Source organism: Scyliorhinus torazame, chromosome 22, assembly GCF_047496885.1.
Source record: "Scyliorhinus torazame isolate Kashiwa2021f chromosome 22, sScyTor2.1, whole genome shotgun sequence".
Taxonomy (NCBI): domain Eukaryota; kingdom Metazoa; phylum Chordata; class Chondrichthyes; order Carcharhiniformes; family Scyliorhinidae; genus Scyliorhinus; species Scyliorhinus torazame.
In genome coordinates, this window is record NC_092728.1 from 50,136,279 (window position 1) to 50,148,660 (window position 12,382).

At 54.7% G+C, this 12,382-nt stretch overlaps 1 protein-coding gene across 3 annotated transcripts in view; it reads left to right on the top strand.

Moving 5' to 3' along the window:
* The window catches only part of pnpla7b (patatin-like phospholipase domain containing 7b), a 473,312-nt gene that overhangs the window by 201,531 nt on the left and 259,399 nt on the right, over positions 1 to 12,382 (top strand). For all 3 annotated transcript variants that reach the window (XM_072488205.1, XM_072488203.1, XM_072488204.1), the window contains one exon: positions 7,084 to 7,159. In XM_072488205.1, the coding sequence (XP_072344306.1) occupies positions 7,084 to 7,159 (76 nt within the window). The remainder of the gene's footprint in view (positions 1 to 7,083; positions 7,160 to 12,382) is intronic.

A 12,382-nucleotide genomic window follows, 5' to 3' on the forward strand; every position in this document is an offset into this window, starting at 1 on the left:
GTCAGGAGGGGATGGTACTGGGACAGTGTGCTGATGTCAGGAGGAGACGGTACTGGGACAGCGTGCTGACCTCAGGAGGAGACAGTACTGGGACAGCGCAGTGTCAGGAGGAGACGGTACTGGGACAGCGCAGTGTCAGGAGGAGGCAGTACTGGGACAGCGCAGTGTCAGGAGAAGGCAGTACTGGGACAGCGCAGTGTCAGGAGGAGGCAGTACTGGGATAGTGCAGTGTAAGTAGGCGGTATTGGGACAGCGCACTGTCTTCAGGAGGAGACGGTACTGAGACATCGTACTGTCTTCAGGAGGAGGCGGTATTGGGACAGCGCACTGTCTTCAGGAGGAGGCGGTATTGGGACAGCGTACTGTCTTCAGGAGGAGGCGGCATTGGGACAGCGCACTGTCTTCAGGATGAGACGGTACTGGGACAGCGCACTGTCTTCAGGAGGAGACTGTATTGGGACAGCGCACTGTCTTCAGGAGGAGACGGTACTGGGACAGTGCACTGTCTTCAGGAGGAGGCGGCATTGGGACAGCGCACTGTCTTCAGGAGGAGACGGTACTGGGACAGTGCACTGTCTTCAGGAGGAGACGGTATTGGGACAGTGCACTGTCTTCAGGAGGAGGCGGCATTGGGACAGCGCACTGTCTTCAGGAGGAGACGGTACTGGGACAGTGCACTGTCTTCAGGAGGAGGCGGCATTGGGACAGCGCACTGTCTTCAGGAGGAGACGGTACTGGGACAGCGCACTGTCTTCAGGAGGAGACGGTACTGGGACAGCGCACTGTCTTCAGGAGGAGACGGTAATGGGACAGCGCACTGTCTTCAGGATGAGACGGTACTGGGACAGCGCACTGTCTTCAGGAGGAGACTGTATTGGGACAGCGCACTGTCTTCAGGAGGAGACGGTACTGGGACAGTGCACTGTCTTCAGGAGGAGGCGGCATTGGGACAGCGCACTGTCTTCAGGAGGAGACGGTACTGGGACAGTGCACTGTCTTCAGGAGGAGACGGTATTGGGACAGTGCACTGTCTTCAGGAGGAGGCGGCATTGGGACAGCGCACTGTCTTCAGGAGGAGACGGTACTGGGACAGTGCACTGTCTTCAGGAGGAGACGGTATTGGGACAGCGCACTGTCTTCAGGAGGAGACGGTACTGGGACAGCGCACTGTCTTCAGGAGGAGACGGTATTGGGACAGCGCACTGTCTTCAGGAGGAGGCGGTATTGGGACAGCGCACTGTCTTCAGGAGGAGGCGGTATTGGGACAGCGCACTGTCTTCAGAAGGAGGCAGTACTGGGACAGCGCACTGTCTTCAGGAGGAGGCAGTACTGAGACATCGTACTGTCTTCAGGAGGAGACGGTATTGGGACAGCACACTGTCTTCAGGAGGAGGCGGTATTGGGACAGCGCACTGTCTTCAGGAGGAGGCAGTACTGGGACAGCGCACTGTCTTCAGGAGGAGGCGGTATTGGGACAGCGCACTGTCTTCAGGAGGAGGCAGTACTGAGACATCGTACTGTCTTCAGGAGGAGAGGGTACTGGGACAGCGTACTGTCTTCAGGAGGAGGCGGTATTGGGACAGCGCACTGTCTTCAGGAGGAGACGGTACTGGGACAGCGCACTGTCTTCAGGAGGAGACGGTACTGGGACAGCGCACTGTCTTCAGGAGGAGACGGTACTGGGACAGCGTACTGTCTTCAGGAGGAGGCGGTATTGGGACAGCGCACTGTCTTCAGGAGGAGACGGTACTGGGACAGCGCACTGTCTTCAGGAGGAGACGGTACTGGGACAGCGCACTGTCTTCAGGAGGAGACGGTACTGGGACAGCGCACTGTCTTCAGGAGGAGACGGTACTGGGACAGCGCACTGTCTTCAGGAGGAGACGGTACTGGGACAGCGCACTGTCTTCAGGAGGAGGCGGTATTGGGACAGAGCACTGTCTCTTCAGGAGGAGACGGTACTGGGACAGCGCACTGTCTTCAGGAGGAGGCGGTATTGGGACAGAGCACTGTCTTCAGGAGGAGACGGTACTGGGACAGCGCACTGTCTTCAGGAGGAGGCGGTATTGGGACAGAGCACTGTCTCTTCAGGAGGAGGCGGTATTGGGACAGAGCACTGTCTCTTCAGGAGGAGATGGTACAGAGACATCGTACTGTCTTCAGGAGGAGGCGGTATTGGGACAGAGCACTGTCTTCAGGAGGACGCGGTATTGGGACAGCGTACTGTCTCTTCAGGAGGAGACGGTACTGGGACAGCGCACTGTCTTCAGGAGGAGACGGTACTGGGACAGCACACTGTCTCTTCAGGAGGAGACGGTACTGGGACAGCGTACTGTCTTCAGGAGAAGGCGGTATTGGGACAGAGCACTGTCTCTTCAGGAGGAGGCGGTACTGGGACAGCGCACTGTCTTCAGGAGGAGACGGTACTGGGACAGCGCACTGTCTTCAGGAGGAGGCGGTATTGGGACAGCGCACTGTCTCTTCAGGAGGAGGCGGTACTGGGACAGCGCACTGTCTTCAGGAGGAGACGGTATTGGGACAGAGCACTGTCTTCAGGAGGAGACGGTACTGGGACAGCGCACTGTCTTCAGGAGGAGACGGTACTGGGACAGCGCACTGTCTTCAGGAGGAGACGGTACTGGGACAGAGCACTGTCTTCAGGAGGAGACGGTACTGGGACAGCGTACTGTCTTCAGGAGGAGGCGGTACTGGGACAGCGCACTGTCTTCAGGAGGAGACGGTACTGGGACAGAGCACTGTCTTCAGGAGGAGACGGTACTGGGACAGCGCACTGTCTTCAGGAGGAGACGGTACTGGGACAGAGCACTGTCTTCAGGAGGAGGCGGTACTGGGACAGAGCACTGTCTCTTCAGGAGGAGATGGTACTGTACAGCGCACTGTCTTCAGGAGGAGGCTGTATTGGGACAGAGCACTGTCTCTTCAGGAGGAGGCGGTATTGGGACAGAGCACTGTCTCTTCAGGAGGCGACGGTACTGGGACAGAGCACTGTCTTCAGGAGGAGACGGTATTGGGACAGCGCACTGTCTTCAGGAGGAGGTGGTACTGGGACAGCACACTGTCTCTTCAGGAGGAGGCGGTACTGGGACAGCGCACTGTCTTCAGGAGGAGACGGAACTGGGACAGCACACTGTCTCTTCAGGAGGAGACGGTACTGGGACAGCGCACTGTCTTCAGGAGGAGACGGTATTGGGACAGCGCACTGTCTTCAGGAGGAGGCGGTATTGGGACAGAGCACTGTCTCTTCAGGAGGAGACGGTACTGGGACAGCGCACTGTCTTCAGGAGGAGATGGTACTGTACAGCGCACTGTCTTCAGGAGGAGGCGGTATTGGAACAGAGCACTGTCTTCAGGAGGAGGCGGTATTGGGACAGAGCACTGTCTCTTCAGGAGGAGACGGTACTGGGACAGCGCACTGTCTTCAGGAGGAGGCGGTATTGGGACAGCGCACTGTCTTCAGGAGGAGGCGGTATTGGGACAGCGCACTGTCTTCAGGAGGAGGCGGTATTGGGACAGCGCACTCTTCAGGAGGAGGCGGTATTGGGACAGAGCACTGTCTTCAGGAGGAGACGGTACTGGGACAGCGCACTGTCTTCAGGAGGAGGCGGTATTGGGACAGAGCACTGTCTCTTCAGGAGGAGGCGGTACTGGGACAGAGCACTGTCTTCAGGAGGAGGCGGTATTGGGACAGAGCACTGTCTCTTCAGGAGGAGACGGTACTGGGACAGCGCACTGTCTTGAGGAGGAGGCGGTATTGGGACAGCGCACTGTCTTCAGGAGGAGGCGGTACTGGGACAGAGCACTGTCTTCAGGAGGAGGCGGTATTGGGACAGAGCACTGTCTCTTCAGGAGGAGACGGTACTGGGACAGCGCACTGTCTTCAGGAGGAGGCGGTATTGGGACAGAGCACTGTCTTCAGGAGGAGACGGTACTGCGACAGCGCACTGTCTTGAGGAGGAGGCGGTATTGGGACAGCGCACTGTCTTCAGGAGGAGGCGGTACTGGGACAGCGTACTGTCTTCAGGAGGAGACGGTATTGGGACAGAGCACTGTCTCTTCAGGAGGAGACGGTACTGGGACAGCGCACTGTCTTCAGGAGGAGGCGGTATTGGGACAGAGCACTGTCTACAGGAGGAGACTGTATTGGGACAGCGCACTGTCTTCAGGAGGAGACGGTATTGGGACAGCGCACTGTCTTCAGGAGGAGGCGGTATTGGGACAGCGCACTGTCTTCAGGAGCAGGCAGTACTGGGACAGCGCACTGTCTTCAGGAGGAGGCGGTATTGGGACAGCGCACTGTCTTCAGGAGGAGGCAGTACTGAGACATCGTACTGTCTTCAGGAGGAGAGGGTACTGGGACAGCGTACTGTCTTCAGGAGGAGGCGGTATTGGGACAGCGCACTGTCTTCAGGAGGAGACGGTACTGGGACAGCGCACTGTCTTCAGGAGGAGACGGTACTGGGACAGCGCACTGTCTTCAGGAGGAGACGGTACTGGGACAGCGTACTGTCTTCAGGAGGAGGCGGTATTGGGACAGCGCACTGTCTTCAGGAGGAGACGGTACTGGGACAGCGCACTGTCTTCAGGAGGAGACGGTACTGGGACAGCGCACTGTCTTCAGGAGGAGACGGTACTGGGACAGCGCACTGTCTTCAGGAGGAGACGGAACTGGGACAGCGCACTGTCTTCAGGAGGAGACGGTACTGGGACAGCGCACTGTCTTCAGGAGGAGACGGTACTGGGACAGCGCACTGTCTTCAGGAGGAGGCGGTATTGGGACAGAGCACTGTCTCTTCAGGAGGAGGCGGTATTGGGACAGAGCACTGTCTCTTCAGGAGGAGATGGTACAGAGACATCGTACTGTCTTCAGGAGGAGGCGGTATTGGGACAGAGCACTGTCTTCAGGAGGACGCGGTATTGGGACAGCGTACTGTCTCTTCAGGAGGAGACGGTACTGGGACAGCGCACTGTCTTCAGGAGGAGGCGGTATTGGGACAGAGCACTGTCTTCAGGAGGACGCGGTATTGGGACAGCGTACTGTCTCTTCAGGAGTAGGCGGTATTGGGATAGCGTGCTTTTGTCAGGAGGAGACAATACTGGGACAGTGCAGTGTCAGGAGGAGATGGTACTATACAGCGCACTGTCTTCAGGAGGAGGTGGTACTGGGACAGCGCACTGTCTTCAGGAGGAGACGGTACTGGGACAGCGCACTGTCTTCAGGAGGAGGCGGTATTGGGACAGCGCACTGTCTTCAGGAGGAGGCGGTATTGGGACAGCGCACTGTCTTCAGGAGGAGGCGGTATTGGGACAGCGCACTGTCTTCAGGAGGCGACGGTATTGGGACAGCGCACTGTCTTCAGGAGGAGACGGTACTGGGACAGCGCACTGTCTTCAGGAGGAGACAGTACTGGGACAGCGCACTGTCTTCAGGACGAGACGGTACTGGGACAGCGCACTGTCTTCAGGAGGAGGCGGTATTGGGACAGCGCACTGTCTTCAGGAGGAGACGGTACTGGGACAGCGTACTGTCTCTTCAGGAGGAGACGGTACTGGGACAGCGCACTGTCTTCAGGAGGAGGCGGTATTGGGACAGAGCACTGTCTTCAGGAGGACGCGGTATTGGGACAGCGTACTGTCTCTTCAGGAGTAGGCGGTATTGGGATAGCGTGCTTTTGTCAGGAGGAGACAATACTGGGACAGTGCAGTGTCAGGAGGAGATGGTACTGTACAGCGCACTGTCTTCAGGAGGAGGTGGTACTGGGACAGCGCACTGTCTTCAGGAGGAGACGGTACTGGGACAGCGCACTGTCTTCAGGAGGAGGCGGTATTGGGACAGCGCACTGTCTTCAGGAGGCGACGGTATTGGGACAGCGCACTGTCTTCAGGAGGAGACGGTACTGGGACAGCGCACTGTCTTCAGGAGGAGGCGGTATTGGGACAGCGCACTGTCTTCAGGAGGAGGCGGTATTGGGACAGCGCACTGTCTTCAGGAGGCGACGGTATTGGGACAGCGCACTGTCTTCAGGAGGAGACGGTACTGGGACAGCGCACTGTCTTCAGGAGGAGACAGTACTGGGACAGCGCACTGTCTTCAGGACGAGACGGTACTGGGACAGCGCACTGTCTTCAGGAGGAGGCGGTATTGGGACAGCGCACTGTCTTCAGGACGAGACGGTACTGGGACAGCGCACTGTCTTCAGGAGGAGACGGTACTAGGACAGCGCACTGTCTTCAGGAGGAGACGGTACTGGGGCAGCGCGCCAGCTTCAGGAGGAGATGGCACTGGGACAGCGCGCTGACTTCAGTTGGCAGTCTGTCCCGCTGGGCAACGGGCCTGCGCCCAGCCGGATCCGCCTAAGCCGGCTTGCATACTCTTTTGGTTTAAACAGCATATGGAGTCCCATGAGTTTTATTTGTGAAGACTGAAAACTTGTACGTCTTTAAAGTGACACGAATACAGAGGTTTCAAACATTCACGCAGATTTCACATGCTGATACTTAAATTCCACTTGCCCTCCCCCAGCGGAGAACCACACGTCAATTTCTTTTCTGTGACGCTCCCGACGCCGGCCCGCTATCTACCTGCGGGTCGTGGCCGAGTTTGAAAAAACCTGATTTAGAGAATCGTTCCAGCTATGTCTTTGCCTTTGTTAACTTCTGTAAATATTTAGTATGTAAACAAACGTGTTGTCAACAAAAGATCATGACCTTCAGCAAGATCTCTTCTTGAGTAAGAAGCTCATGAATGCCAAGATTAAACCGCAATAACAGAGTTCGGATCAGTAAATGCTTCGGTGGGTTTTTCTTAGTTCAACGCACATATACCCAAATGGAGGGGGAGTGGCGGTGAAGGGGAAAGGAGAATGTCACAGGGAATTGTGCCCTCTGATTTCAGAGAGGTATCTATCTGTATACACTAGTACCTGTGAGGCTCCTTGAGACGTTCTGTTACATTAAAAGGTGCTGTATTAATACAATTTTGTTGCTGAAATCACGACATCTTTTAATGAATTTGGTCTCGATCACACAGTATGAGCTCTCATGAAATGGTGGTGTTTGTTTTAGGTGGTTACGCGACTCATTCACCTACTTGGCCAAAAGATCCTTGGCAACCTGCAGCAAGTCAGTGGCCCGTTAGTAGGTAAGGGCTTTAACAGCACTAAAATGTTCTTCTCTCCATTCTAATGGACAGTAACTGTACTTTGGGTTTTTCCCCCTTCATAGGCTGTTGGAGATGGGGCGGAGAATGGTCCTCAACCCAATGGAAATAATGTTTAAATGAGAAAATGGTTACCTATAGAACCATTCATGCATTGGATAAGGTGCCACAATAAAGGTTACTACACAAATAAGATTACATGGGGTAACACGGATAAAGGATTGGTTAGCAAACAGGAAGTAGAGAGTATGGATAAATGAGTCAATTTGGGGTTTGCAAACTGCAACAAGTCCCAGAGGGATCAGTGTTACCATCTATATCAAGGGCCTGGGTGAAGGGGCCAAATGTATGGTAGCTAAATTTGCCAATGACATCAAATAGGTCAGAAAGTAAGATGTAAAGGGGAGCCAATGGAACAGAGATAGGTTAGGTGAGAGGCAGATGGAGTACAAATGGGGTGAATGTGAACTTGTTCACTCTGGCAGGAAGAATGGCCAAGCAGTTTCCTGTTTCAATGGAGATGGATTTGGTGGTACAGAGGAATCTGGGTGTCCTTGTACTTGAATCACAAAAGCTCGAATGCTCTATTCCTAAGCCCTTTCTTTACTGTTTTATAGACTTTTAAAAAAAGAGTATCTCCTTGGAAGTGTAGAAGTACTTATTTCCTGATTTTAAATTGTGAATGGAAAAATGGTGATGAAGCACACTGCCCATTTTACTGATTTGACCAACCTCATTGATCGCTCGTAGTGTTGGTTACAATATGCAATGTTTTTTGCCTTGCTATAAAGTAGCAGGACTGCTGGCCTATCTTTAAAGTTATTCATTAATTAATATCAGTTAATTAATACCACGATTCCTTGAATTTTCCCAGTGATCTTGCCTATTGCTCCTGGGGCTTAAGGTTTGTCACCCGACTTGCCGGGTGAGGGTCTTCCGTTTACACCTCTCATGATTGGTACGGCTCCTGGCAATCGCACTTTTTCTCCTCAGCCTGTGAACTTCAAAAGTGAAGTAAAAAAAGTAACTTGCAGATAAATTATTACACAAGCCAAATACTGCGGATGCTGGAAATCTGGAATAAAAGCAGAGAATGCTATACACACTCAGACATTGTTACCCTGTGTAATTCGAGAGGTTGCAACCAGGAAAAGGTTTGTGAATCTAATTACCATGTTTCTTTCATCACCTTTAAGACCAGAATGCACCCATTTCATTTGGATTACATGTTTAAGCCTATTTAAAATCTAAGTAACGTTACACAGTAACCAAATCCAGGGCTTTCAATCTTTCAACGTCTTTATAATTTGCGATTCCAATTTTCTATATCCCCTTCATAATTTTAGTGCAGTATTCCCTGAACAGAGATCACAGCACTGTTTTTCATCCATTTGAATGTTTGTGCCTCGCCAATTCCATCCCATACTCTCTTGGTCAGTCTCCCAACTTAAAGCCTTTGTAAACTCAAACTCGATTGTTCACATTCTCTCGCACCAAACCCCATCCCCCCTGTACTCACTGGCCTACTCCTGGTCTGGCAACATCTACATTTATAACATTCTTACTCTTGTTTTCAAATCCCTCCATGGTCCGCTCTCATCCTTCCTATCGCTGTAATCATCTTCCAGTCTGTCCTCTTGTGCATGTCCGAGTTTTAAACTCTCCATCATTAGTGGCTGTGCCTTCACTTTAAAAAAAAAAAAAAATTTACAGGATGTGGGCGTCTCTGGCTACGCCAGCATTTATTGCCCATCCCTAGATGCCCTTCGGAAGGTGGTGGTGAGCTGCCGCCTTGAACCGCTGCAGTCCTTATCTCAGCCCTAAACGGTAGAGTTCCCTCCCTGTACAGAGTGCTCAGTCCCAATCTTGGTGAAGCTAAGCTTGATTCCATGCAATTCAAATACTGAATTCGAGGGCGTACCTTTTGACTGCTCTTTTTGAGTCAAGGCATCAGGACGGACTGCGAGAGGGCGGCGCAGTGGTTAGCATTGCTGCCTACAGCGCTGTGGACCCGGGTTCGAATCCCGGCCCTGGGTCACTGTCCGTGTGGAGTTTGCACATTCTCCCCGTATCTGCGTGGGCTTCGCCCTCGCAACCCAAAGATGTGCAAGTTAGTTGGATTGGCCACGATAAATTGACCCTTAATTTTTTTTAAAATGGAAGGGCTGCCAAAGGAGCATAATCGGCCTCAGCTAGTGGCCTCCTCGCTTTCAGTTGGAAGATTGTGGGTTCAAGTTCCACTTCAGAGACTTGAGTATTGAAAAATCACAGCTGCCGCTCCAATGTGGTGCTGGGAAGGCTGCGCTGATGCCTTCACAGGTGGATGTAAAAGACACTATCACGAGGAGGAGCAAGGAAGTTACCCCTCCCTCTCCCGGTTTCCTGGCCAATGTTTATCCCTTCCTGAAGCATCGGTAAAACACATTATCAGCCCCGATGATGAATCACTCCCTCCATACTGTACTGGGGTGTTAGCTGAGATATGCCCAAATCCTTGGGGTAGAATTGGAACCACCAACCTCCTGACTCAGAGGTGAGATTGCTACCATTGAGCTGTAGTAACTCTGAGATAGGGAGCATCAAGGTGCAAACACCAATAGATTCAGCCAATCGAAAGCATCGTTCTTTGGCAGCGATCGTGGCAGAACCATCGTAATTCCATTGCAAGCAAGCTGGGAGTCATTACATTTTGCAGCTTGCCTTTTAGCCAGTGTTATCATAATCTCAATGGTGATGACTATATGATGATGAAACTGTGCAGCAGCCATCAACAAAGCCACAGTTTGGTCATTGTGGTTTAACTTGCTGCCCAGTGTCTCATCAAAAACCATCCTGCCTATTGAAGTTAGTCCATTTCACTCAGTTTTTGAACCATTTTGTTTCCCTGCAAAATGGTGATTTTTATTCATGTGTTACAGAACATGTCTTCATCGGAGCTGAAATGTTGCCCATAATGCCACTGAAACCTAGTAAATATTATGTCCTTCCCACCATACATTGCCTTTTTGATTGCGCATCTCATACTCTCCCTCCATATGGTTGTTCCCCTTGTCCTGGGCAAATGCTTCCCATGATTCCTGTTCCTCTGATTCTATTATTCTCACTGTCGCTCTGGTGTTCACTCTTTAACATTCCTGCAGTTTGCTCAATAAAAGCAAATTACTGTGGATGCTGGAATCTGAAACGAAAGAGAAAATGCTGGAAAATCTCAGCAACTCTGGCTGCATCTGTAGGGAGAGAAAAGAGCTAATGTTTTGAGTCCGATGACTCGATGGTTTGGACAAAGAGTCATCGGACTCGAAGTGTTAGCTCTTGTCTCTCCCTCCAGATGCTGCCAGACTTGCTGAGATTTTCCAGCATTTTCTCTTACGCTGCAGTTTCCTCAATGGCTCTTCTCTTACTCTCACCTTTCAGTGTTTTATTTGCACACTCTCATGCACACTCTCAGCCTCCCTTTTATGCTGTTTTCCTCTGCAGTGTTTCTCATTCTTTCTTGTGCCCTCCCACTCCTGCAATGTGCTTCCCCCCTTCAGCTCACGGAAAGCCCACCATTCTCCTTGGGGGGAAGGGGGGACTCCCCCACCCCGTCTTCCCATCTTCCTGCACTCGGGCTCCCCCCACCTCCTGCTGGCCCTGCGACACCCCCCCCCCCCCCCCCCCCCCCAGTCCCCACATTCATGCCGCCGCTTCTTGCCCGTTTATGTTGTCAGATGCATTTGAACATGTATATTAATTAACAGCAGGAGTACGTGATGCTCCCCTCGAGCATGCTCTGCCATTTGATAAGATCGTGACTGATTTGATCGTATCCTTACTTCCACTTTCTTGCCCACCCCATCTAACCTTTGACTCCCTTGTTTGCCACAAATCTATCTAGCTGCCGATAATTGGAACAAATTCAACTTCCATGTTGGTAAATAATTCTAATTACATTTACCCATCCATCTCCTTCGTGCTTCATCCTACTTCCACCCCACCCTCGCCCTGCTCCACCCCACCCTCGCCCTGCTCCCACCCCACACTCACCCCGCTCCCACCCCACACTCCCCCCGCTCCCACCCCACCCTCGCCCTGCTCCACCCCACCCTCACCGCGCTCCCACCCCACCCTCGCCCTGCTCCACCCCACCCTCGCCCTGCTCCACTCCACCCCACCCTCGCCCTGCTCCACCCCACACTCACCCCGCTCCCACCCCACACTCGCCCCGCTCCCACCCCACACTCACCCCGCTCCCACCCCACCCTCGCCCTGCTCCACCCCACTCTCGCCCTGCTCCACCCCACCCTCCCCCTGCTCCACCCCACCCTCACCCCGCTCCCACCCCAACCTCACCCCGCTCCCACCCCACCCTCGCCCTGCTCCACCCCACCCTCACCCCGCTCCCACCCCACCCTCACCCCGCTCCCACCCCACCCTCACCCCGCTCCCACCCCACCCTCACCCCGCTCCCACCCCACCCTCACCCCGCTCCCACCCTCACCCCGCTCCCACCCCACCCTCCCCCCGCTCCGATACCACCCTCACCCCGCTCCCACCCTCACCCCGCTCCCACCCCACCCTCGCCCTGCTCCCACCCTCACCCCGCTCCCACCCCACCCCCACCCTGCTCCCTCCCCGCCCTCGCCCTGCTCCCTCCCCACCCTCGCCCTGCTCCCTCCCCACCCTCGCCCTGCTCCCTACCCACCCCCACCCTGCTCCCACCCCACCCTCACCCCGCTCCCACCCTCACCCCGCTCCCACCCCACCCCCACCCTGCTCCCTCCCCACCCTCGCCCTGCTCCCTCCCCACCCCCACCCTGCTCCCTCCCCACCCTCGCCCTGCTCCCTCCCCACCCCCACCCCGCTCCCTCCCCACCGTCGCACTGCTCCCTTCCCACCTTATGCTGTTCCCACCCCACCCCACCCTGCCCCATCCCACCCTCACCCTGCTCCCTCCCACCCCCACCCTGCTCCCACCCCACCCTCACCCTGCTCCCTCCCCACCCCCACCCTGCTCCCACCATACCCTCACCCCGCTCCCTCCCCACCCCCACCCTGCTCGCACCCCACCCCCACCCTGCTCCCTCCCCACCCGCACCCTGCTCCCTCCCCACCCTCGCCCTGCTCCCTCCCCACCCCCACCCTGCTCCCTCCCCACCCTCGCCCTGCTCCCTCCCCACCCCCACCCTGCTCCCACCCCAACCGCACCCCGCTCCCTCCCCACCC